This window comes from Lygodium microphyllum, chromosome 8, assembly GCF_053477565.2.
Source record: "Lygodium microphyllum isolate KBCC chromosome 8, Lygodium_microphyllum_v1.1.10, whole genome shotgun sequence".
In the NCBI taxonomy this organism is placed as follows: Eukaryota; Viridiplantae; Streptophyta; class Polypodiopsida; order Schizaeales; family Lygodiaceae; genus Lygodium; species Lygodium microphyllum.
The window spans coordinates 65,738,388-65,765,117 of NC_141142.1; the positions used below are offsets into that span (position 1 = coordinate 65,738,388).

The 26,730-nt window shown below is 42.0% G+C and overlaps 1 protein-coding gene across 2 annotated transcripts in view; it reads right to left on the reverse strand.

The window, feature by feature from the left end:
- Positions 1 to 9,446: 9,446 nt before the first annotated feature.
- LOC148032403 (putative histidine kinase 6) overlaps positions 9,447 to 26,730 on the reverse strand; it is a 58,595-nt gene continuing 41,311 nt past the window's right edge. For both annotated transcript variants that reach the window (XM_087683051.1, XM_087683052.1), the window contains 4 exons: positions 14,094 to 14,202; positions 13,267 to 13,768; positions 11,465 to 12,107; positions 9,447 to 10,533 (listed from right to left, as the gene is read on the reverse strand). In XM_087683051.1, coding sequence (XP_087539177.1) covers positions 10,321 to 10,533; positions 11,465 to 12,107; positions 13,267 to 13,768; positions 14,094 to 14,202 — 1,467 coding nt within the window. In that variant the 3' untranslated portion in view covers positions 9,447 to 10,320. The remainder of the gene's footprint in view (positions 10,534 to 11,464; positions 12,108 to 13,266; positions 13,769 to 14,093; positions 14,203 to 26,730) is intronic.

Genomic DNA, 26,730 nt, shown 5'->3' on the forward strand with positions numbered 1-26,730 from the left:
GCTCTCAAAGATTTGGCCTCTACTCTTCGAGGAGACCCTTGAGCTTGGCCTTCAAGGCCTCTACATTGTAGTTTTTCAGTCCTCATTTGTCACTTTGTATATGGAAATGGAAATACAAAAAAATGGAAAAAAAGGAAACGTTCTCATGTGTATTGCTAAACTTGTTATTTACAATTACTTGATGGTATGGTCTTTCTTGAGTACAAAACCCTATAAAACATTTCCCTTTCTTTTGTGAAAAATGCATGCGTCTATAATTGTGAAAAGGCTCATTCATTTTGATTATAATTAGGTTGATTGAAGTGGGTATCATGTGCGATGAACATCATGGGGGTCACCACCAGCAAAGAAGGCCCCTCCCTAGGCCAAGGGCCCCCACTTTGCTTGGTGTTGACCCTCGTGTGTGTACTAAATGCCATATGGATCACCACCAAGCAAGAGAGGCACCTCCCTAGGGTGATAGCCCCCGTATCACTTGGTTCTAACACTCCAAGTATAGGCTACCCAAATTCGGTGTCATTCTCAACAATAGTTATCTCTAATGTGATTTGCTCACAACCCAAAAAGTAGAATAGTATAGGCTACTCAAATTTGGTATCATTCTTAACAACAGTTAGCTCTTATGTGATTTGCTCACGTCCGAAAGTAGAATAGTACACATTGATATGAGAAATTACTCAAATGAGGCACAAGGAACTTGCATTTGTGAACCCATTTATCATGTACAAAAAGTACCCAAATGCCACATAAAGGTACTATGAAACTACCAAATTTGGTGCTTGGAAGTACCAAGACTATCAATAATGGGATAGTAAGACCAATAGTAATGGTACTAAGGAAGTACCAAAAACTACCAATTTTAGTACCTTGGGACAAAGAAAAGCACTAGTAATATAGTCTTGGATAGAAGTATGAAATAATTCCAAAATACAAAATAAGTGTTGAGAGCTAGGAAATGTGCTATACAAATGCTAATTGTGACGCTTAAACTTCAGCAACCTATTCTACTTTATGTATGTACAACTTTTATTCTATTTCTATATTCTTACTCTTTGTCTCTGACTATCTCTGTCACTGTCATTGTAGTAGCTATATCTCTTTATAGGAGTGAAGCTAGCTGAGTGTAGATGACCTTCTTAGGTTATGATGACATGTATCTTTCTTTCATAGTCCAAGCCTTGATTTTAGATATATCTCCTTGAATCTTGCAAGTAAGCACTTGCTATCCTATAACTATGTAGTCCTCAAAGGTACCTCTATCAGGTTGCTAATGGCAATGTAGAAGAATAGCATTGTTTGTTATCTCTTTACACGTGAACCTCCTTTCTTTTATTATTAGGACCTAGCAGACATCGAGAGAGTAGTTAGAGATAATGTGATCCAAACAATTTCTTTGATCATGTGAATGTAAAGCAATATAAATAATACAAATAATGATACACCTTTTTATTGTCAACATTGAAGCTAAACGAAGTAGGAAGTTAGATGTCTTCATTTGTTGAGATGGCAAGCTCAACATGTGTGAATATCATATTAGAGAATTTGGAAATTTTCAAAGTTTCAATTTCAAATAAGTGATAAATATTTGACCACATGGCTAAATCTTAATCCATATATTTGAAAGTGAGATTTGGAAAGGTAGCCTATATAGTATTTAGGATAGACTCCACCTTTAAGTAAGACAATAAGATTTGACCATGTGGTCAAATAATAAAGGTATTGGGGGTTCCCAAAGTGCAGGGAAATTTCCTGATTCCCTAATAGTGTTTGTGGATATTGATAATGGACTATCTAGCTAAATGGATCCACACATCTACACTTGCACGTCGATGGTCATTATGATTCTCACATGCCCATTAACTTATCACTTATTATATTTAGATTGTTGTATCTACTTACAACTGACATAGTTATAATGCCAATTGATACTTAGTGGGAGAGTACCTCTCTAATGAGTTTAGTGACTTTTTAAGGTCTCATAGGATAAAGAGACAACTTACTTACAAGCATACCCCACAGTAAAAGGGGGTTGCAGAAAGGAAAAATAGACATATTACAGAAGTTACACATGCGTTGATGTTGCTGAAAAGAATATGTCAAAATGCTTTTGGTCTAAAGATGTTCATAGTAATGTCTATATTATGCATAGAACTCCCACATTTACAATTCATGGGATGATCCTTGAGGAATGCTTTACAAGCAAGAAGCCTGATGTGTCACACTTGAAAGTGTTTGATTATATTGCATATGTTCATGTGTCAAATAATCTATGAAATAAGCAAAGGCTGAAAAATATATCTTTATTGGATACTCTTTAGAGAAAAAAGAGTATCGTTGTTATAACCATATCGTCATAAGTGAGTTTAAAGTGAGTAAGATGTTATTTTTTATCAGACGAGTAGTTGGTATGCATCTAGTGGTAATGCATTGGATAATGATGATTATGATAGTCATGTGCTGAAAGAAAAGCAAGAATTATGAAGCCTGAGTGGACCAAAAACGTCATCTGGTACTACATCTACAGTTACTCCTTGGTTTAGAAGACTAATAAGTAGCCCCACATCTTCAAATGCATTTACAAGTGTTGCTGATAAAGACAAAGGGAAGAAAAAAGTATCGGATAGTAATGATGCATCTACCAGCCATTTAGGATTTGATGGAGATTCCAGTGGTTCAGAGAGTTTGAATGATGAGCTTGGTATTCCTTTAGTCAGGACACTAGGTGTACAGAGAGTATATGGTATGTAAAGACTCCATTGATTGATCCAGTGGTATGTAAGTCTAGCAGGGTAAAAATTACTATTAAAATATTTGATTTTGAAGATTATGAAGCTCACCATTATGCTTATACAGTAAATATGGTTGAGGATGTTGAGCCCACTTGTTTTGAGGAGGTTGTTGGTCATGCTCATTGGGATACAGAAATGGATGAGAAGATGGTATTAGAAGCCACTAAGACTTGGGATCTAGTACCATTGCCTAAGGGCAAGAAGCTATTAGCTGTAAGTAGGTTTACAAAATCAAGAATAATGCAAATAGTTATGTTAGCACATGTAAGACTAGGTTGATTGCAAAAGGCTATGCTCAAACATATCACATAGATTATGAAGAGACATTCAGTCCAGTTGCTAGAATGGCAACTGTTAGATATGCGATTACTTTGGCGATAGCCAAACGTTGGAGTTTGCAACAAATAGATGTCAAGAATGCCTTCTTACATGGTGAATTGTAAGAAGAGGTGTATATGGAAGAGTCAGTAAGTTATGAGGATTTAGAGCATTCCACATATGTGTGCAACTTAAAGAAGGCACTATATGGGTTGAAACAAGCACCTAAAGTATGGTCTGACAAGATTCGAGAGTATCTTGTCAACATTGGCTTTTATATTTTTTATGTTGATCACTCACTTTGTGTGAGAAAGGGAGATGTAGGTTTAGACATCATAGTCATCTACGTGGATGACTTAATTATTACAAGTAACAGTGACAGTGGAATTGCTGAAGTTAAGAATTTTTTGAAGAATAAGTTTGAGATGAAGGATTTGGGTAAGCTGAGGTACTTTCTTGGTATTGAGGTGATCAAATGTGATGATAGTATATGGCTATCCCAAAAGCAATATGGCTTGGATATATTGTCAAAGTATGGTATGACAACATGTAAGCCTCTTTCAGTGCCATTGGAGTAAAATGTGAAGTTAAGTACTTATGATAGGGATGAGATAGAAGGCCCTACTATGTTTAGGAGGATAGTAGGGAGTCTAATTTACATGCCTACACAAGGCCAGAGTTGAGTTATATTGTTGACATTGTCATTTAGTTTATATAGATGGCTAGAAAGACTCATTTGAATGCACTTAGATGTATATTGAGGTATGTAAAGTCAACTTTGCATTATGGACTTTTTTATGAGGCAAGTATGGATATATAGGTGTTTGGATACACAGATGTAGATTGGACTAGTGGCATGTCTGAGAGAATATTTATCAGTGGATTCATGTTTTCCCTTGGTAGTGTAGTAGTTACATGGAGTGGCAAAACGCAACCTACAGTTGCTTTATTGAGTATAAAGGAGGCTGAATATATACATGTTATTATGGCAACATGTGAGGTGGTATGGCTGCAAAAGTTATTAGGTGATTTGGATGTGCAAGGAGATGATCCAATTGTCATTCATTACGACAACATGAGCAACATACAGCTAGCTAGGGACCCAATATTCCATGGTAGGACAAAACACATTGAGGTGCACTACCACTTTGTAAGAGAGAAGGTACTTGCAGTAGGAGAGATTGGCTTAAGCACATAGGATTAGATAACTGACATTTTTACAAAGGCATTGGGTGCAGAGAAGCTTCGAAATTTTTGAAAGCTTACTTGGAGTTGTAGAGATACAGTTAAGTGTGAGAGAAAGTGTTAAGATAGCAAGCTCAACATGTACAAACATTGATAATAGAACACTTGACTAGATGGATCTGCGCGTCTACACTTAGCATGTCGGTGGTCATTATGATCCTTATATAGTCACTAACTTATCACTTTTTATATTTAGTTTGTTGCACCTACCTACAACTAGCATAGTTATAATGTCAATTAATTAGTATAGTTACTTAGGCATTGTTTGACTTAGTAGGCCACTTTCCTTTATGTTATATCTTATCTATACTTTGTATACATTATATTGTGCGAGAAAGAAGAAGAAACGAACAAGAAAACGCTTTGGCCTCCATCTCTCTTATTTGTTCTTGAGTGAGCGTTCTCTTGTGTGTATGGTATGTGTTTGGTGTAGTACCTCAAGCAAGTTCCCTCCCACCACATGATTAGTGGCATCATTGTGCAAGTCCCTCATCAATTGTGGTAATGTGTACATTGACCCTACCTTCATAATGATCAAAAGTTCACCATCCAACCAATCATCAATATCTTATAATGAATTTTTGAAAAATTCCCTCATGTCTGTTTATTGGCAACAGTTTCCCACATACATGGTGTCATCTTCTATACAAAAATGTCAAGATGAAATTTTGAGTGGCAATCATATACTTACAGACAACAAAATCTATTTGCACCTTGCAGGTGATTCTGTCTTGTACCCTTGTATTTCTGCTTCCATCCACAAACTCTAGGGTATTATCTGCATCTAGGGACTTCACTAGGAATATGGTTTTTGAGGTCTAGACTTCAGTGCTGGACAAGAAGTCCACGAAAATGGTTATATGCCTAAAAGAGGATATTTTACTTTGACTACTTGAAATGTTGAGCTTTAGGTATTTCTACACCTTGTGAAAATTTTTACACCTGTAACTCTTGCTTATTTTAGACTCTTGTAACGGCCACTCTCTACTCTTGAAATCTAGAGAGGTAAGCCTAGAAAAGGCTCTCCATTTCCCACTGGAGTGAGGTGGCATATAAAAATGGTCGTAAATGAATATGCCCTTCTCAACCAGTGCCGCTTTGGTCCTCCCCTTCTAAAGCTCTTTGCCAACAAAGCCGTGGATGACATCCAAAACATCTACCACACATTCTACTGGTTGCTACTCCTGAACACTTGATGGATATAAGTCTATTAACATGGCCTTGGCAATTACAAGGTGAATAAGAAACACGGATCTTCATTCATACTAGAAAGTAGATGCAACCAAAATGCACCAACGCTTGGGTCTATAGAGAGGGAGATTGTAGGCAATGGGCTCAAGGTGAAGCTCCTTATGTATGAAAACATGTTGCATACGCACTTCTTTGATTTTCCTCATGCAACCACCAAGCCTGAAATCCATTACCATGCCCTTCCAGCATGATAAAAAAGGATTAGCTGTCGAAAATCTCTTCCGCTTTTTTTGCTACATGATTATCCAACTTCCCTTCATTATGGTCAAGAGAACCTACTTGTCCTGCTCATCAAGCATATTGAAAGTGACGATGGACTCGATGGAAACACTAGGTCTTCTACACTAAAAAGACGCATCCATGGAGTAGGAAGATGGAGGGTAGAAATGTGTGGTTGAGTGGAGAGAAAACAAACAGAAACTCAATAGGCTACAGAGTGGAGGTAAGAGAGAGGAAATGAGCATTGAGTACTTAAAGATTTCAAATGAGGAGAGGCTTTTGCCACCTTTTTTTTACTCGATAAGAGAAACGACTTAAATATGATAGCAAAACATTACTATTGAAAAATAGCAGTCACTCCACTCTACTGCTGGAAAGCAACAATTACTCTACTCATTTCAATAAAACTAATAATATCCAAAATACCCAAAAAATTTTGAAAATATGAAAATATTTTTCAAAAAAAAATTCCGTCACAGAAGCCTTCTCATTGGTGGAGTGCACACTCTCTCTCTCTCTACATGATATTAAAAGGCCAAAAAGTGATCTCAATTTCCCACTAATGTATAGTGGATCGCCTACATTAAATCCATGATTTGTGAATTTTGACATATAGCAAGAAAGAATAACCCACTAGCTAATATGATGTCTAGAGCAAGGTATGAAGATGAAGAGGATACAATGACACATCATGAAAAGGCTAAAATTGCAGGTGTAACACTTGATGATAAATGTTCTGTCTCTTCACTTGAAACTTTTACAAAGTTCTATGAAGGATAATGGCTATAGATTAGGCAATAAATTAGTACTTTGACAAGAAAGGAAAAATGGTCAGATGATGAGTTTAAGAGGATCAGAAGGCATGTTGCTATTTTCTAAAGAATGGCTTTCTTTGGAATCACCTAAAGTCTAAAAGAGATACTGGACTATGAGTATTGTATGATAGGGCTACTCAGCTGTAGATTATGGAAGAATTTCATGAGAAATTATATGTTGACCTAGAGGAGTTTGGCCTGCATTTGAAAATATCAAAGAGAGATACTAGTGGAAAGCGATGTACATGGATATCTTACGATTTGTTGAGACTTGCACTACCTATCATATGTATTCTTCTATGAGACACCATGATGGTTCACATCCTACTTACCCTTTCTCTATGCATTACAAATGCATTGTGGATTTAGTGACCATGCCTATGCGATTATCGCAAATGAGATATATTATGCTTGCACATGAGGACTTCATAAATCAAGTTGAAGGCCAAGCTTTGAGGACAAAAGCTACTAGTGCGATATGCAAGTTTTTGTTGGAAGATGTGATTTGTCGTTATGGATATGTGGGTAAGATCATAGTTGATAAAGGAGAACTCGATATTGATGAGGCTAGAGATTTCTTCTCTAGGTTGAGAATCAAGCTTGCACTTACATCGGCATACAATCTTGAAGAGAACAGAAAGAGTAAAAGGGATCATCCACTCATTGTCAAGGCTTTAGCAAAGGCATGCAGAGAAAAGATACGAGAGTGACCACAGTTATTTCCATATGCTTTGTGGGTTGTTCACACTACTAATAGTGCTACGATAATATATATACCCATAGAGTAGATGTATGGGCAGAAACCAATCATGCCAACAGAGAAGGTAACTGCTACATGTAATATCTTACCATGGGAAGAAGGGATGAGAAGAGAAGAGTTGCTAGCTCTAAGGATTCATTAGTTGGAAAGGAGACCAAAAGATACAGAGCTTGTAGTTCAAAGACTGAAGGAAGCCAAGCTACGGAACAAAGATAGGTTTGATAAGAGACACAAACCTCAAGTGAGAGCTATAGAAGAAGGAGACTGGGTACTTGTGTATAATAGCAATCTGGACAATCAGAACAGTACCATCAGGAAGGTCTCAAAGAGATGGTTTGGTCCTTACATTGTAAGACATCACATGATAATGCTATATATTCTCTTTGCGAGCTTGACAGGACAAAGTTGAAGATACCAATTGTTGGAAAAAGGATCAAATAATTTAAGAGAAGGGATGCTACCACATACAAAGAAGAAGAGCATGACACTAGGTCTACTCATGACAACATAGAAGAAGAAGAGGAGGAAGATACTGTAGATGAACCTGATACCTGAGATGTGGCACATGCCGCCAAAGGATGTGCAGGTTTAGAGGGGATGGATGTCATGTGGTTCTATGTCCAATAGTTGAAAACTCTAGAGATTTCTGATAGTGATAATATCTTGGCTATGTGCCTATGGGATTGATCTGCTTGTGTTCATGCTAAATACACACTATTTGTGCACTTCTGTCATGAAGTTGATTTTACATGTCAATTAGAGTGAACAATGTACATTTTATGGGTAGAAAAGTGGCCAATCTAGAGGAACTTGGACAAGTGTTTCATGCGGTTAGTAGTGTGAATGCAGAGCAGGGCTTATCCTGCTTTTTTTGCCCCAATTTTAGGGCGCTTACAGGCTGCCTACTGCTATGGAAAAATTGCAGGGAAAAAGCACTCAGTTGTTGCTGGCCCAAATCAAGGAGAAAGCAAGGGAAAGACTAGAAGATGACAGGGAGAAGCTTTTGAGGTGTGACAGAGGACTGATCTGGAAACTTTGTGACTACTGTGGATTGCTTCTAAATGGGGAATACAGGTTGTCTACTGCTATTCATGAAGAGTTCTCTCTAATCTACCTTGAATCTGTGTCTGAATATTGCTCTTGGCTGTCCCAAAGAGAGATGTTTTGAGAACTGGTTTGAGGTTTCTTCACCTATTACTGTAGTAGATTGAGAGATTGAATCTTTGAGCTGAAAGAAGGGCGTTTTGGAGCCCCAGAATAGGAATTTATTGGTCTATCTGGGCTGCATAGGTACCAGACTATTCTGATGCATATTCAGGCCCGTTTTGGAGCAAAATACATATTGTTTGTTGCTTAATCTCACGTATGGCAAACTCTAATGCATATGGGCTGAATATAATTGGGTTTCACTGAGCCATAGCCTCAATTTATGGTCTTTATGCTAATGTATATTCTTTACAAGGATTGAGAACAAGCTCTTATGCAATAAATTTATTCGATAGTCAGGTTTTCTCTATCCCTTGGATTTCTATTGGTTCATACCTTCTACTTCTACAGAATTTCTCTTCCCTGTGCTACAAACTCTTCTTATTCAAGTCCCAGTGGCTTTTGGCCATACATAATACATAGCTTGGCAATGTACAATGCATATGCATGGTGTGCATGTGTTTACGTATACTATAAGATATTTATCTATGTGTGTAGGTGTGCATGTGCATGTGTGCATGCGTGTTTACATATACAATATAGAGATGTACATTTGTGTACCTCAAGATAACATGGCTTCAAATAGATTGCAAGTTTGCAAGTTTATACCTCTTCTCTACCCTAACCTGGATGTAGATGTGGCTAACACTACAAACCTTGATGTTACATTAGTTGCAAGGCTCGGGGTCGGGGTATTTATGTCTTGTATTGGTATTGCTTCAAAACTTCTTTTAACAATTACTATGATAGCTTTCATCAAGGATGCTGGAAAAGTCAAATGTTTTGAATCAACTTGATTGAAATCTTGCTTGAGAATTCTCAAGATTCTAGTGAATAGGTCATGTCCCTTGCAAGGCCATGCAATGCCCTATTACAGGAGGGAAAAATACAAGTGACTAACAAAGTGATTCAGTTGGGTGTGATTCAAGTCTTGTGACTGAAAATTTCAAAGATAACTTTGTGGAAGAAAGGAGTGAATCAGCTGCATTTCATTACCAACTTCTCAATGGAAAGCAGCATTAAAAGTTCACAGATTGTTGACACCTGTATGAAAGAAGGGTGGCGTTGAACATCATTACGGGTATTGATACATCAGGATCCATAGAAGAACATGCCTCATCAATGAGGTTTCACATGTTTCTGTGTATAAACAGCACAGACAGGCTTTCTTTTGCTGTGCAAGAAAAGTAACAATTGACAAAATTTTCCGACTCCCGGGCTGACTATTCATGTGGAGAATCCCTTACAACAGAGCAAGAACATTTAATGTTCTGCTAGTGGTGTTTCTGGCAATGAATAGATTTTCAGCTAGAGTAGATTTGTACACCCTCTGTTGGACCATTGGAAAGCACTTACCATGGAGCTTTTCATCAAAGTTCAGATAGTGCATACATTACTGAAGATCCCTTGGCCAAAGCAATATCAATAAAAAAACATAATCAGACAGATAGCCTATGGCCCAAAGTGCAATTTCATGGGCTGTGCAAGAATGATGCATCTTAATGTACAAAGGGGAAGCTGCAGTCCCTTGAAAATCTTCAGTACTACTGCTTGCACAGCACTCATCAGATTGCTTCCAATTTGTCAGTGTTGTGCTACAGAGCATCAAACCATGGAGCATGAACTCGACCGAAGAGTTTTCATTGGAAGTCATAATCTATCCTTCCAACCAACAGGTGACAGAGGATTGCTCCCATTAGCTGATATCTGGCAGCCTTTAGTGTTGCATTACTGTTTGAATTACTTCAAGAAGTTGCTTTGCTTGAAAAGGTTTACAAGCATAAGCATCCATTCCAGCCTCCAGGCATTTGTCTTTGTAACCTTGAATTGCATGTGCTGTAAGACCAATGATTGGCTTCCTGGAGAAACCAAACTCTTGCTCATTTGCTCTTATTATCTTCGTCGCTTGCAAACCATCAAGGACTGGCATCTGCAGGAAGAGATGATATACATTTTAAGCATGAAGGTAACATAACAGAAGTTGCTGGCAAAGAGATTTTGTTTTAAAGCCAATACTTCCACCTAATGCAATCTATGAACGTTATAGGTTCCTTTCACAAGATTCACTGCAGGAAATCTCCAAACAAAGAACCTATGTATCTGAACTCATACACAATACAGCAGATGCATGCAGGGCCAACCAATTTTCATGCACCCCTTGCCTGTGCAAACTGACAGTGATTGATTATCTGACCAGAATTTGTGGCAATAAATGCCTAGTCAGCTGCACATGCAGATGCATCAGTTTCTAAAATAATGGCCCTTCAACCAAGTGCAAGGTATCTGGGGTAAGGGTATAGTTGAGGCATGTGACATTTGGTAAAACAGCCATGTTGAGCTTGCATCAATGTTGAAAGATATCATGTCAGTCTTACATGAAAATTCAAGCCCTGATCAGCACAGACTACCTTCTTATGCTCCAGCCTCCACTTCCTTCTATCTCTATGGGCATTTTGTCATGCATTAAAGAGGTTTGTTAGTATAGCAGCCATTTCCTAGTATTGAGGTATTGCCATTGTAATGATGTCAGCCTTTCACATTTCTATTTCCATTTCCTGTGACAATGAAATAGGCACTAAGCATTCATTTTATAGCTACCATGACGTTAAAAGCATCCGTCAACCCAAAAAAACCACCACCTTGGTTGTAGTCCTAAAATAAGATTCCAGGACTTCTTCTGAGTAACATAATTAGTCCCCCCCCCCACCAGCAGCCCCCCAAAAAAAAGATGCTAGTATAAGGACCCTCCTTTCACTGTATATTTAAAAAGAGTACGGTGATCAAATAAGAGGCCAACCACCCTGACTTCTAAAAAACAGAAAATAGAAACCAAGTTGACACTGCAATTCAGTTGGAAATACCTGTACATCCATTAGAATTAGATCATACTTGTCCCGTCCATTCTGCAAAGCATTGATACACTGCTGACCGTCACTGACAACATCCACTTCAGTGCCGAACTTCTTCAGTTGCTGACAGGCTACCTTCTGATTGACTAGATTGTCCTCTGCTAATAGTACCTTTATGCCTTTAAAAACAAGACGCTGATTATTTGAATCCGGTGCATTGGACACTGCTGCTGTAAACGTTTGGCAGAGAACTCCTGTTTGCTTTGAATGTCCATTGGTCCCATTATTGAGAGAATAATGAGACATATTTGTGTTTGATGCCAAATCATCTCTGTTGTTTTCATGAGTTTCAATTGCCAGCTCATCAATTACCAGCCTGTTCTCATCATCAAGCAGACCATTCCCAGATGTAGAAGACTGAGTACTTATATCAGGCTGAGTCTTTCTGCACTTTAGTGATGATGATCGATGTATGATAGATTGATTGACAAGTGCTTCTGTGAATCCATCATCTGCACTTGGAGATGCATTTTCAGAGCTCCCGTTTTCTAAGGAAGATGGATCTCCTTTGTCAAAGCATGCAATGAAGTAGAAAGTGCTCCCTGTTCCAAGCTCACTTTTGAGCCATATTCGGCCTCCCATCATCCCTACTAACCTGCGAATTTAAACACCTTCCAATGTGAAAATTGAAACAAAAAAAGGGTTCTCATCTGATCTAGCCAATTGGACCATGGACTTCTACTTTTGTGATGAATAAAAGGACTTTTGCCATGGTGAGCAATGAATTCAGGAATAAAATCAAGTTGGAAAAGATAATCCCTAACAGCATCCCTTCATGAAAGCATTTGAGCTGAGTTTGGTAGACTGGCATACTTCTGAATTAATCTGGAGGCTAGTCTCACGCAAGGCCACAAAGTAGGTCCCAAGGGAAGCCACAAAGTAAAAGAGCACTCACACTGCTTTTCATGTGTTACACGGTCACATGAAAAAACAAACAAAACTGGCATTAGGAAACATCTACGGCTTGCAACATGTGAAATGACACTGGTGTACAGTGTTAAACATGCACAATGCTTATTAACATATATTAATCCAGAAGCAGCACGTGAATTATGAGAATGTCTCTAAATATACAGGATTTCTAAGGAAAAGTTAAACCAGAAAAACAGGAACAGCAAGGGAACATTTTACAAAATCTTTTAAAAGAAAATGGAGAATGTCTCTAAAAATCTGTGTTGGCATAGGACATGCAACAACGCAAATCCACAACTGTTTTGCAAGAATGGACCACTAAAAGCTCCCAAGGAGGACAGAACCCAATGTCACTTTAAGTAAGGCCACAACAAACTTGCCAAGGAAGCACAAAATGGCTCAGAAAGAGGTTTTCTCTCATCTTTTTTGCCTACCACAAAATTGCTGAGGAAAGGAGATAGTTCTGTGTGAGAAATACATGAGAGAAAGACCGCTTTTGCATACACTGATGGGAAAATGTGGTGTATGTTGGTAACAGGCATGAGAGTAAAAGATTAAGTCAGTTAACTTGGAAATTCATGTCCTTACAACTGTCAGGTGCTTCGAAAAGATGAAGTGCAGAAAGATGATCATACTTGTAAGGTAAGAAAAATTCATCGAACCTAACCTGAAGGTGTACATGTGACAGGACCAACTTACTCATCAGAACAATCTAAACACGTGGCACCTACCCAAACTGGTGCAATATCACTGTCTATCAAAAAGCTAAATACCTAGAAATACAGAAAGTACTTAATTACAAACCATCACCACAAAATCAAAAAGATGTTGACTTTGCATACCTTTCTACAATGCTAAGTCCAAGTCCGGTCCCTCCATACAGCCTTGTAGTCGAGCTATCTGCTTGGGAAAAGGCCTTGAAAATCTCTTTCTGGTTTTCCTTGCTAATTCCAATTCCTGTGTCAGAAACTGAGAACAGCAAAGTGACCTTCTCAACTATGACATCATTGGAAGTTGACGCTGGTGCTGATAAATCTTTTGTGTCAGAGAATAGAGCTCTGCTGTTTTTCATGGCATCACTACTGAAATGTTCACAGTATTCAGATCCATGGTAGCCTTCAATGACAGATAATATCCGGTTGACTTCCTTCTTTCCAGGACTTAGAATGGAGCACTTTGAAGGCCAACTTCTTGAATGCCCTCTTTCAGACCTTTTCTCATCAATGTACTTCTTGCGACATAAGTTGCTGCCTTTTATACCGAAATCCTCAAGGGCATTACCCATGTATAGATTTGCAGAAAGAGCTACAGATCCAGCATGCGTAAACTTGATTGCATTTCCAACTACAGAAAAAGACGTGAGATATTTCAAGACCTCAGTCCAATCATCTTAAACTTACAAAACCTCAATTATCCTACCAAAACAGCCCAACCCCTCTTTCACCACTTTGCCAAAAACAATGATCATGTCATAATGAAACACCTGAAAGCTGGAGAGTTACATGAAGATGATATGCATAAAGTGCCAAGCCTCTATGACAGAGAAGGAAAACAATCTCAAGCCTCAAAGAGTTCAGTGCTCTATCATGATTCCTGACTTACAACATAGATCCTGCAATCAATATTTCAGTTTCTATATATTATGTAATTTGATATGGATTTCTCTTACCGAGGTTAAGTATGCACTGCTGCAGCCGTCCAGCATCCCCAATCAAACACAATGGCACATCAGGTCCAACTTCCCAAGACAAATCCAGATGTTTTTGATTTGCTCGAACCTGCAAATCATTTGATCTCTCTCTCTCTCTCTCTCTCTCTCTCTCTCTCTCTCTCTCTCTCTCTCTCTCTCTCTCTCTCGTGAAGAAGCTTAAATTAAATAAAGGTATTTACATCAGGCCTTCTGACCAGCCAGAAAATCATAACAATTTACATGTCAAGCCAAAAGGCTACTAAAAGACCACATACAAATATCACGCAGGCAGTGCGATAGGAGTAGCACGAACAATATCCAGCCAAGGAACAGCAACATCAGGGAGGACCAGGTCTGCTGAAACCATGGAAGAGATCTACCATAATAGTTATCCTCAAACATGGGTTACATGACCATGGATACTCGATGCCAAGTCAAAAATGAAAGAATTACGGGTGCACTAGATGTGCCAAAGAGCTGTCCATCTGAGAAAATGGAAGAGGCAGGGATGATCTGATTGTAAAGCAGACAAAGAAAGCATCTTGCCCAGGCCCTAGGGATGGATAGGCGTCTGTTGAGTCACTGAGGTCCACACATGGGAAACAAAGCTCCAAATCTATCTCGCTAGAGGGTAGGAGTTGAAGATGTGAATCGGTGTCTCATCACATGTGGTTAAAAAGATGGATCTACCCCGTGAGATCTTGTAGGCATGTAGCACATCCCTAGTGGGAAGACCTCCAATAAGCAATCTCCATATAAAAGCTTTTTCCTGATAAGGAATCTTGGACCTCCACAATGAAGAAATTGGTCCTGCCACTTCACTCTGCTATCCCAAGCATGCCAAACTTTATTGGCTTTTTCAGTGACCCATCTCTTATCCTCTACTATCTTATGGTAGATCTGATTACCTAACTTTGTCTGAAAGTCATTAGGCTTCACAAACATCCAGTCTTGCCAAGGGGAAGTCAACTGAAGAGTAAGCAACTGAAGATGCCCATGCAAGGTTGACCAGATGTGGCCATAGCCTCTAGGCACCCAAAAATACTGGCATATGCAACAGAAAGAATAAAGACAAGACTGCCTAGGAATGACAGCATCACATACCCGTCATATATAACCCCTGTACTACCACCTTAGCCCAAGCCCTCACTTTCACCTGCAACAACCTAGATGCCACCATGACCCACTTTATTGCTGACTTCTCCTCTTGTCCCGATCCCACCTTCATTACCACATGCAACTATCTTAGGCTATTAAAAATATTACTTAGGCAGGACCCCACCCCGGCAGAACGTGGTCTCCCCCCACTCTTTTTTTACCCTAACGCCATTGATAGTTGTGCGATGACCTGCCTAATGATGTGAACCAGCCTTCTACCTTCCTTCTGCCTTGCTATTCTTGAGGATATGAGTGATGGCCGTGTAGAATTCAGCGCATGCCACCAAGATGCCCAAATAATTGTATGACCATGGGAGATACAAGTCTCCTCAATAGGATTTTTTGGCAGCATCAGTCCAACCATGGGAGATACAAGTCTCCTCAATAGGATTTTTTGGCAACATCAATCCAAGGATGACTTTGTACACATAGGGCTTGCAAAAGCGCCATTCTCGGAGCTATCATATGAAGAATAACATCCAACAAAGTAGCTCCCCCCAACCATTTTGGAGTCATAACATGCTTCCAAGATATCCATACCTGACCCAAATGATTGCATTTTTCTCCACAACATAAAGGGAATGGGCTGCACCAATTCCAAAAATGACTTCTTGGTCCATGGAAGCAAGGGTAAAAAATAAGAGAGCATACTAATCATGATAGATTGAGCCACACATGAAAAGGCCAGCCCTAAGATTTCCAATACATAAACCTATCATGAACTCAAGAGGACATCCAATCGGAGCAATGCTCTAGGAGGCACATCCACTACAACTTGGTTGATAGTGTCAATAAGAGAACTCATGCAGAGAACAAAGACCATAATAGAGATCAATTGCCACATGAAGGACCAGCTCACATGATCAAAAGCCTTTTCAATATCTAGCTGGATCATAACATCCTATTAGCTAGAGGCTTTGGCATAATTAATGCCCATCTGAACGTTCAAAATATTATGCATGATGTTCTATCCCTTAATAAAACCATATTAATATGGACGAATGAGGGAACACTTTCTACAATCTGTTGGCTATGACTTTCGTAAAGATTTAATACAAGGAACCCATAACAAAAATGCATCTCCACTATTTTAATATACATGGGGAAGGTGTTAAGAAGAGTGCTAGGGTTTGCACTGAGGACACATAGAGTGTACGACCACAACAGAAACACAAAGACACAGACACAGAGGGCAAAACTCAAACCCTAAACGAAAACTCAAAACTCAAACCCTAAACGCAAAACTCAAAACTCAAACACAAAAACTCAAACACAAACAGAAGAAGGGAGAGAGAGAACACAACTCTGAAGTGAATGAATGCTGTAAATGAATGTAAGAGTGTACAATGTACTCAAGGGCAGAGCAATGTCGGAGTGTGACGTCCACCAAAGACGGATCCCAAGTCTGTGACCACCAGTCGAAGTGTAGAAGTGCTGAATAGTGAATGGCAACAGGCTGGTCACCAAAATGCATCAGTCTGGAGGCTGGAAACTGGTAAACACAGCAGTGTACCACTGATCGGGGGCTAGAAACTATGCACAGTCTGCTGTAAACAGCAGGCTGAAACAATTTCTGAGAGTGTTAGGGCCTGCAATGCTGAAAACGCAGGCTGGCTGACCCTGGAGATGATGGACAATAGGCTGAACAGCAATCTGGAACAGTTTGGAGTAGTCGCCAGCAAAACTGAGAGCTGTCGCCTATAGCAATGGACAGGTTGAAGATGATGTGGCTGCAATCGATGATGGCTGGACAATAGATGGAGGTGGGCTGCAAGCTGGAAACTGGGCGCCAACAGCAACAGAGGGTGTGTGGGCTGGTGTAACCTGCAAACAAGGATGATTGCTGAATGGGGGCAGCCTGTTTATTTATAGATGTGAAAGGGCACCCCAAAAATTAGGGTTTCCACTAAACTTTCTCGAACCGCTCCCCATTTTAGGGTTTCCATTGAACTCTTTCGAACCACTCCCCGTTTTAGGGTTTTACTCTAAAAGAGCATTTTTAGTGTGTTTTAGGGCTGTTTAAGAGACTAATCAGCAAGTAATGCATATTTTAGCTCAACACCCCCTCTCAGGCCCAAAACTGAACCGAAAGGTTAGGCCAGCCATTGTGATGTTGATGTACCCCAAGGCGTCCCACCCCAAAGTAGCCAAGGCATCGGACAAAGGGTGCATATCGGCTGCCCAGTGGCCTACCAAGCCCTACAAAGGCGGATGGAACTACATGGAACTTTTGTGTGTGTGTGTGTGTGTGTTTTTTTTTTTTTGGAATAAGTGTGGTAAATTTTATAGGATACAACCGATTGAGAAATAGTGACCCAAAAGATAGAAGTAGGGAGAGTACACCCAACACATCACAAAACAGTGCAAGCTAACCCATCCACTCAGGGTGTCAATGACGAGGAAAAGTAGGTGATGGGGTATCCATGTGATGAAGAAGGATGGTGGTGTGGTAACAACAGCCGCCGGTGGAAACAGCTTAGGACCCGCTCAAGTGATGCTCTGCACAATGAGATGCAAAGTATTCTACATGCTGAAGAATGCTCATGCAGCAGGTGCCACTTGGACAGTGTCCCTCATGGAAAAATTGTTCACTTGTCCAAGTGCCCTAGTACAAAGATGATGAAATCATGCAATGCAAAGGGTAAGGTACAACAAGGAGGAGAAGCCAATGTCGAAGACCAAGAATGGTAGAAGTCGCTGCCATGATAGCATTAAGAGAGATGCTGCACGATCCGCCTCAGGAGGGGAAGCCTCCATGCTGGTAGAAGAGCAAAACTCCAAGGATGATGAAACCATGAAGGAACAGCGCACATTCCAAGTTTCCGGCCCAAGTAGGACTGGGCAAACCTGCATGTTAGCCCTACACTGAAAACAAAACCTGCAAAGGAGATCAAAGTCTGTAATCACAGAAGTCAGTAGTGAGATGCTCCAAAAAACAAAACTAAACTAAAATGAAAATCTAACTGAAGGAACAAGTGCAAAGATGCAAATGTGTATGTGTGTGTGAGTAAATACAACGGAAGACTTAAAATGTAGAGACAAAAATCCTATGGGCTCGACTCTAAGAGTACGAAAAATAAATGCTAGACTGACCTAGGGTATCCGAAAGGACCCAGAGACATGCTAATCTAAGAAGGTACCCACCATCGCGTACGTCCAGTAGCAGGGCTCTACCAAGGGAACACCTGACGAGGTAGGGAGGAAGGTGAGATAGATGCATGAAGTGCAACGGGATCGAAACTTGTAGACCAATCAACCAATCCTTCAGGAGTAGAGAAGGATGGCCGCTGAGGCTGTCCGGATGCCAGCAGTCGCTGTGGGGGCTGGAGGAGCAGATGGGGCAGCAACGGAAGGCGTAGCCCCACTAGACTGTGAAGTCCCAGCGGTTTGTTGAGGCTTTTTAGATGGAAGAACTTGGGCCTTGGAGTGACACTTCTCATCCACATGGCCTGCTCTCTGGCAATGTGCAAAACCGGCTTTTCTTAGGGAGTTGCTGCCAGATAGGTCTTGATGCTTTGGTTCCATCGGAGGAAGAGGATTCACCCTTTGATTGGCTTGCCTTCGCGTCTAGCGAGTTCTTGCCATTGGTGGTTTTCCCTCCCGAAGAAGAAGTAACCAATCCCCTCTATTTTGAATAAGACTGTGATGAGGATTCCTTGTAGACTTGATTATGCAGCCTTGTGTAATGCAAAAACTAACACTCAAACTCGTAGAAGGTTGGCAATTGAGGTTAGGAGATGATGTGTTGAATGAAATTGAAGTATTTTGCGGGCAACTGGCAAGTAACCGTCTATAGTCAGCCAACTTGACTTTCAGATCATTCCCTTCCTTAAGAGAGAACTCTTGAAGCTCAAAATCGAGATTGATGCGCCGAGTATGATCACGAGCCGCACAGCGGTCGAGAAGGTCACTCCAACGCTCTGACGCGAGTGGGAAGTGCTACAACTGAGAGTGAAACTCAGGAAGCAATCCCTGCATCAACTCAACTAAAGTGAATGAATGCTGTAAATGAATGTAAGAGTGTACAATGTGCTCAAGGGCAGAGCGATGTCGGAGTGTGATGTCCACTGAAGACAGATCCCAAGTCTATGACCACCAGTCAGAGTATAGAAGTGTTGAATAGTATATGGCAACAGGCTGGTCACCAAACCGCAGTAGTCTGGAGGCTGGAAACTGGTAAACGCAGCAGTGTACCATGATCAGGGGCTGGAAACTGTGCACAGTCTCCTGTAAACAGCAGGCTGAAACAGTGTCTGAGAGTGTCAAGGCCTGCAATGCTGAAAATGCAGGCTGGCTGACCCTGGAGATGATGGACAGCAGGCTGAACAGCAATCTGGGACAGTTTGGAGTAGTTGCCAACAGCTGAGAGCTGTTGCCTACAGCAAAGGACAGGTTGAACATGATATGGCTGCAATCAATGATGGCTGGACAGCAGATGGAGGCGGGCTGCAGGCTAGAAACTGGGTGCCAACAGCAGCAAAGGGTGTGTGGGCTGGTGTAACCTGCAAACAAGGATGATTGCTAAATGGGGGCAGCCTGTCTATTTATAGATGTGGAAGGGTACCCCAAAAATTAGGGTTTCCACTGAACTCTCTCGAACCGCTCCCCGTTTTAGGGTTTTACTCTAAAAGAGCATTTTTAGTGTATTTTGGGGCTATTTAAGAGGCTAATCAGCAAGTAATGCATATTTTAGCTCAACAGAAGGAACCTTGGGCAACAAACAAATAGTTGCAATCTTCCAATCCGAAGGCATTGATCCAGATCTCCATACATGCTAGCAAAGGCAAATCAATGGGTCCTTAAGCTTTTCCACATTGACATAAAATAGCTCATTAGGGAGGCTATCCCAACCAAGGCTTTTGCTGCGTGGTAAATGGGATAGCACTTCCTCTACTTCTTCCTCAGTAATATCCGCTTCCATTAAATCCACCCATTCAGCCTTAACCTGATTTCAAATGAGGTCACAAATGTATCAATGAGCTGACTAGACAACATCCAAACAAGCCAGCAATTTAAATTTAGTATATTCCTCCTCTTGAAGAGCTTGGACTTTGCATTTCAACCATTCAGAACATGTGATCAAGTCAATCCAAGGTATCCCCAACCTGTTGCATTTCAGCCATTCAGAACATGTGATCAAGTCAATCCAAGGTATCCCCAACCTGTTGCATGCTAACCAAATGTTGCAATAAAGAGTGCATATACTACAATTCGAAAAGAAAATGCATGTTGAATACCATATTGTCGAGATAACACACATAAATTATCCCTATAAACCAGCCATGCATTGATACCCCCGGATAGTACCTACATGCTACATGCATTAATCAGCTGCTGCATGCACCCGAAAAACTAATCATTCAACTCAAAGGACCAATTAAAATATAAAGGCAAGTGGACAAGCATATCCTTGAAGGCATGCACTGGCCAATGAATCATTTCCAAAACCAAGGGGTACTAATCAAGGAGGACATGATGCCACTCCACCCACATGTCAATCACCACTGGAAGAAAGGAATCACTCTAGCAAATGTACATCCTATCCAGATTGGCCCAAGTGTCCAAATATTGAAGAGATCGGTAGGTAAATCCAGATTCATAAGGATGCAACCACAACCACATGTCTTGTTTCAAAGCCAATTCTGCCACAGCATCCCATGCTTGATGCTCAGGGCCATCCATATCAAAGTGAGGTGAAGTTGCCTCATCCATAGATACACAGACATTAAAATCACCCATAACAAGACCCTGAAGAGCCATGGAAAGGGACTCTAAATCATCCCAAAAGTAACGATCGTCTCAAGTTGTATTAGGTGCATACACACCCACCGACCACAACTCTTCCCTTCAAACATAATCTCCACCATCAAGAATCTACCATGAAGATCCTAACAAACAAATGAAGGCTGCAACGAAGATTGAACAACCAACATAACTCTAGATTTATGAGGAACCCAACCACTAAAGAACACAATAAAGTCCTTATAAACATTGGTGGAACTAGTCAACGAGTGTTGCTTATGCTCCATTGCACCAAAAACACCCCAAATACTAGCAAAAACAATTCTCTAATAGCCAACAAAAATCCTTTGACATTCCATAAGGCAAGTTTCATGACAAACAAAAAGGGGAAAAACTACCGGATCACCAATTTCCCCTTTTCATCCACTAATTTAACAGCTTGAAATCTCTCCATTTCACTACAAATCACATCCACAAGATCTATCCTCTACAATCCAACAATCGATGTATAGGGCCGGAACTGATGTTGCTAAGCACCGAATACATCTCAAGAGGGCAACAGCCTACCACGAGCATCAAACCCCAAAGTGAATCAATAGCACCTTTACCAACCACTCTAGCTGCAAGCACCCAAGAAAATTGTGGTCGAGGTTTGGAGTAGAACCCTTACCCCTGTGTTGAAAAGCTTGTGTGATATTATCATAAGCTGAATGTGCAGGAATCGAACAAGCTTCCTATCGAGCATGGTTTTTAGCAACATTAACCCAAGGAGAACCCTAGTTGCTTGATCTTGACATGTAGATTGTGACTCAACAGCAAGCCCAGCCTGAAGTGAATATGTATTAGCATTTCCGTGCAAACCCGGAGGTGTGGGGGGAGGAACAAATTGTTGTAGCAAAGCTTGAGGTTCACACTCCCACATATACACCTCAACATCCAAACCATGCTGTAAAACCTTTGGACCATAATCGCATTCAGAGACAAAATGACCCAATTGGCCACATTTGAAACAATGACTTGCAAAAGTTTCCCATTTTAGCTCAAAAACCAACGTATACAATCTTGGCACCTCAAAATAAAGTTTGTTGGGCCGAGGTTTGTTTGGTATCCCAAAGCATGCAAGCTTTGTCCCTGTTCCAGGAGGCCAAACGAGGCTCCACCAAGACTTGACCAAGAGATTTCAATACAAGAGGAAGAAGCCACCAAAGGTGAGAAGGGAAATTAACCACCTCCATCCAAATAGAGCATTCCAATCTAAGATTATCCTAAGATTCCTCCATGGGCCTCCAAGCGGCATATGCTGCATTCTATGTGCCCGAGCATCTGAAGAACGAAAGAGAATCTCAAAAAACCCTTTAGGACCATCATAGATCTCTCTACAAGAGGGCCGTGCACTTGCCCCAGAGCATCAGGCTGACTCGCATCATCACTCAATAGTATGGACTGCAACCATGCTTTAATACAGGGAACCAAAGGAATCCTTCCTGTAAAAGAAAAGATGGCTGCCCTCTCATGGAAGGAAGCAATCTGCCGTAACACTATTTGTGTCCCCATGACAACCACCATAGGATCACCATCTGGTAAAGAGCTTGCTTTACTGTCATTCACACGTGCATAATCATGCATGAGATTACTCGCGCTAGAAAGCACATATTGAAAAGATTGATTAGCCTATGAGGAAGGTGTACACATGACCTGCCAAGATATGTCACCTTGGCACTTGTCCCCTTGCTCCTAAAGGAGGGCAACTGCCCTATTGCAGGGATTCCAAAACTGTCGTATCTGTAGGTTCCTTCACTCCTTGCAATGTTTGCCCACTTCATCACCTTCATCATCTTCGGAAATGTCCTCAGTCTGAGACTCCTCATCCAAATCCAAATCATCTTTACCTTCTACCCCAGCCATGTGCTGATCCAAAAAATGGTAAGGTTTCAGTCTGGACTAATGCAGCACAACACAAGTCTGGACAGTCACTCTGTCCCTCACTCTCTCTCTCTGTACAGTGGTCTGATTTGCAAGGTCTCAGTCTGGTTTGAGGGGTTTTGGTGTACTCACAACTGGTTGCAATTATGCTTTCTGCAGTAATCTGATCTGCATTGTCTAAACCCAAAGATACACAATTGCTGGACTCTAGTGTGCTGAACTGCAGATGTACTGGTCACTGATGTGGGACAGCAAGTACAGGCATTTGATGTGTAGAAAACCTGGCAGTCCTGGCTAGTCGCTGCCTCCACTGCCAGCAGATTCAGGACTGGGACTGTTGCAGGTTCCTGCGTGCAGCAGGGGCAGGAGCTCCCTCTCTCTCCCTGTCACTGAGCACCTCAGAGCAGAACAGCAACTGCGTGAGCTTGCAGGAAGGATGGGCAGCACTCAGGCAGGGAGCAGTGCCTGTTCCCTGTGTGCTGCAGGGGCATCAGGTGAGCACTGCAAGGGTGGCAGGTCAGGGACGCAGAGTTGCAGGTCTGCATTGCAGGGTTGGCACGCTGTCACATAGATTACAAGGTGGCATGCAGGCATGGAGGTAATGAGGAGCATGTCTACAAACACTTAGTTGAGAATTTGACAGGGCTTTCTAACTCCAAAATGCTAACTCCAAACCAGACCTTGCCTATCATACTGTTATCCTTGCACATTACGGAATGCACCTAGGACTTCCCTTGAGGATCTTAAGATATCTTCTTGTACTAATCCGTTTGGTATGCATTACAGCCATGGGCGAACATTGCAAGGTTATTTATGTGTTGGGAGGTAGGGGGCCGCACATTGCTCAAGTGGCAACCATTGCACCAGTATTTGTATGTTCCCCCTGTTAGGGGATCAGAGACTGGCTGTACAGTCGGACTGTACAGTCGGACTGCCATGTGGCAGTCTGACCTGTACCAGTACAGTCGGCAGCCGACCTGCCATTTGTGATCGCCCAGTTTTTGGCTATTTATAGCCGGGTTTTCAGCAGTCTACACACACACTTCTGTACGCAGGTTCCAGGCTGGAGATACGTGCAGATTCCGTCTCTGTTTGCAGATTTCAGACAGGAGATCGTGCAGACTGCAACGGACTTCGAGGTGAACAGCAGGTTGCATCGTCGAAGTGGAGACACGCAGTCCAGCGCACTGCGCCCGTGTACATATCTGCATATCTTTGTATACAGCACACTTTATACAGCAAATCATCTTCCACTGTCTCTTTCTCTCTCTTCTCTCTGCGTTCTCTCTCTCTCAGTCCTACGCTTCCGCACCGCTGCACTCTGACATGGTATCAGAGCAGTGTTGAAGGGCTGACTGAGTGAAGAACCAACCTGAAGAGGAGTTTCCATTGCGACACCAAGGCTGCGTTTCCAGCGTTCGAGGGCGAGCAGGAGGGTTGTGCCTCAGAACAAGGCTAAAGCAAGCGTGGGCGCGCAAGAAAGGAGTCCAGGTGGTGGATTTGCTGCTGTTTACTGCTGTTTGACAAGGAGGAAGTTTGATTTTTCAGCTTTCAAGTGCAGGTTTTGCTTTTTCATCGCCTCCGGCGAGTGAAGAAGTTTCGGGACGCGGAAGAGCCCTAGCAAGCTACGTTTCACAGTCAGAGGGGGTTGCTTTTGCGTTTGTGAAGGCATTACAGGTGAAGATGTCTACAGAGATTGACTTGGAGTTCTAGACGATCATGGACCGGAAGGTGCTTGTCTTACCGGCTCTTCCCGCAGATCAGAAGCTCGATGGCGACAATTACCACATCTGGCGCGTGATGATGTTGGCCATCCTTGAGTCCTACGATTTGGCGAAGCTTGTACAGGAGGAGATCGACCGGCCCTCGGTGAGAGATGAGTCCAAACTCTCTTCCGATGCTCGTGCGGAGTTGGCCAAGGCACAGTCTCACTGGGACAAACTGAATGCCAAGATTCGTTTCTTTCTTTTTCTGTCTTGTACTACAGCCGTGATAGCTCACATCGAGCACTTGACGGTGGCTCGGGAGATATGGCTGGAGCTTGATCAGATGTATAACCGGATGACCCTTATGAAGCGGGTTTCTTTGGAGGTGCAGATGCGGACCTTGTCCGTGAACAAGTCTTCTTCGTTGCGGGAGCACATCAGCAAGCTTAGACAGCTTCAGATGCAGGTTCAAAATGCAGGGAAGCCGATTTCCTCCGAAGACATGGCGATCACACCCTTGTCCTAGTTGCGGCCACGATTCGGTGCTTTCTACTCCGCCCTCATTGCTTCAGGGCGAGAGTCCACTCTTCTGTGGAAAGAGTTGGTTCCTATGGTCTTGGACCAAGAGGAACAACTGAAGGGACAGAATGCTTCCAAGTCAGAGGCACTAACACGTCAAGCCTCTCAGAAGAAGGGAAAGGACCAAAAGAAGAAAAAGAGGGATAACAAGTCAAAGAAGGACAAGGACAAGGACAAAGAATCCACATGCCATATTTGTGGAAAGACCGGCCATTGGAAGAAGGATTGCCCTGACAAAGACAAGAAGGACACCAACAAGAAGGACACGAAGGATTCTGGAGCGGTGGCTGCACCCTCATCAGCTGCATTTCTTCATCTAGCTGTCATTGAGGACTCTACACCGAATGCTTCTGATGCTGCGATGACAGCTCCCCAGGCTCGAGAGTGGATCATTGACAGTGGTGCCTCCCAGCACATGACTTCTTCATCAGATGGTGTTGCCCAGTTGCGACCTTCACGTGGGCAGATTCTCATTGGAGATAGCTCTTCGGTGTCTATTGCAGGACGGGGTGAGATGCAGCTTATTCCAGATGGACGTGGTAGTACCCATACCTCAGAGGTCTTGCATGTACCAGGTTTAGGGTATCATCTACTGTCAGTTCATAAGATTTGTTCCCTTGGCCTTTTGGTGGAGTTTGACAGTGATTCGGTGCGAGTCCTTGATCGTGGGTCAAGGAAGGTTCTCTCATCCGGATATGAGGAGAACGGCATCTACAAATTGAAGTCGTCTACCACCCTCTCTACTCTTCTTCTTACCTCTCAAACACAGTCAGAGCTATGGCATACTCGGTTTGGTCACCTAAACTATGATTATCTTCGGAGGTGTCACGTGGACAGCTTGTTCGAGGGTTGCTGGACATAGTGGTGAGCTAGCAACCATGCGTCTCCTGCATTCGTGGGAAACAGCATAGGGATCTACTTCACCGATGGAGCTTGTATCTACGGATCTTTGTGGCCCTATGAGGAACGAGTCCTTGAGAGGAAGCTCGTACTTCATGTTGATCGTAAATGACTACAACAGGATGACCTAGGCCTATTTCTTGGCGTTGAAGTCAGAAGCTTTCTCCCACTTCAAGGATTGGCTTCTCTTTGAGGAGAACCGATCGGGCCGGAGATTGAAGATCTTGCGATCCGACAAGGGTGGTGAATTTGTTTCTAATGAGTTTGCTCATTTTTGTGCAGATAAAGGTATTCACCAGGAGTTTGCTAATACCAGCACTCCTCAAGAAAATGGCATTCTTGAACGGAAGAACCGAAGTGTGATCGAGATGGCGCGCACCATGATGGAGCACCGACAGACACCTCAGTTTCTGTGGGCCGAGGCTGTGGCTACTGCAGTTCACGTCCTTAACCGATCCCCCACTTCGGCCATTGATGGGATGACACCTTTTGAGGCCTACTTTGGGACTAAGGGACTAAGCCCGATGTTTCTTATTTTAGGGTTTTTGGGTGTGATGCCTATGTTCACATTCCCAAGGCTCATCGTGATAAATTTGAAGCAGCTTCCC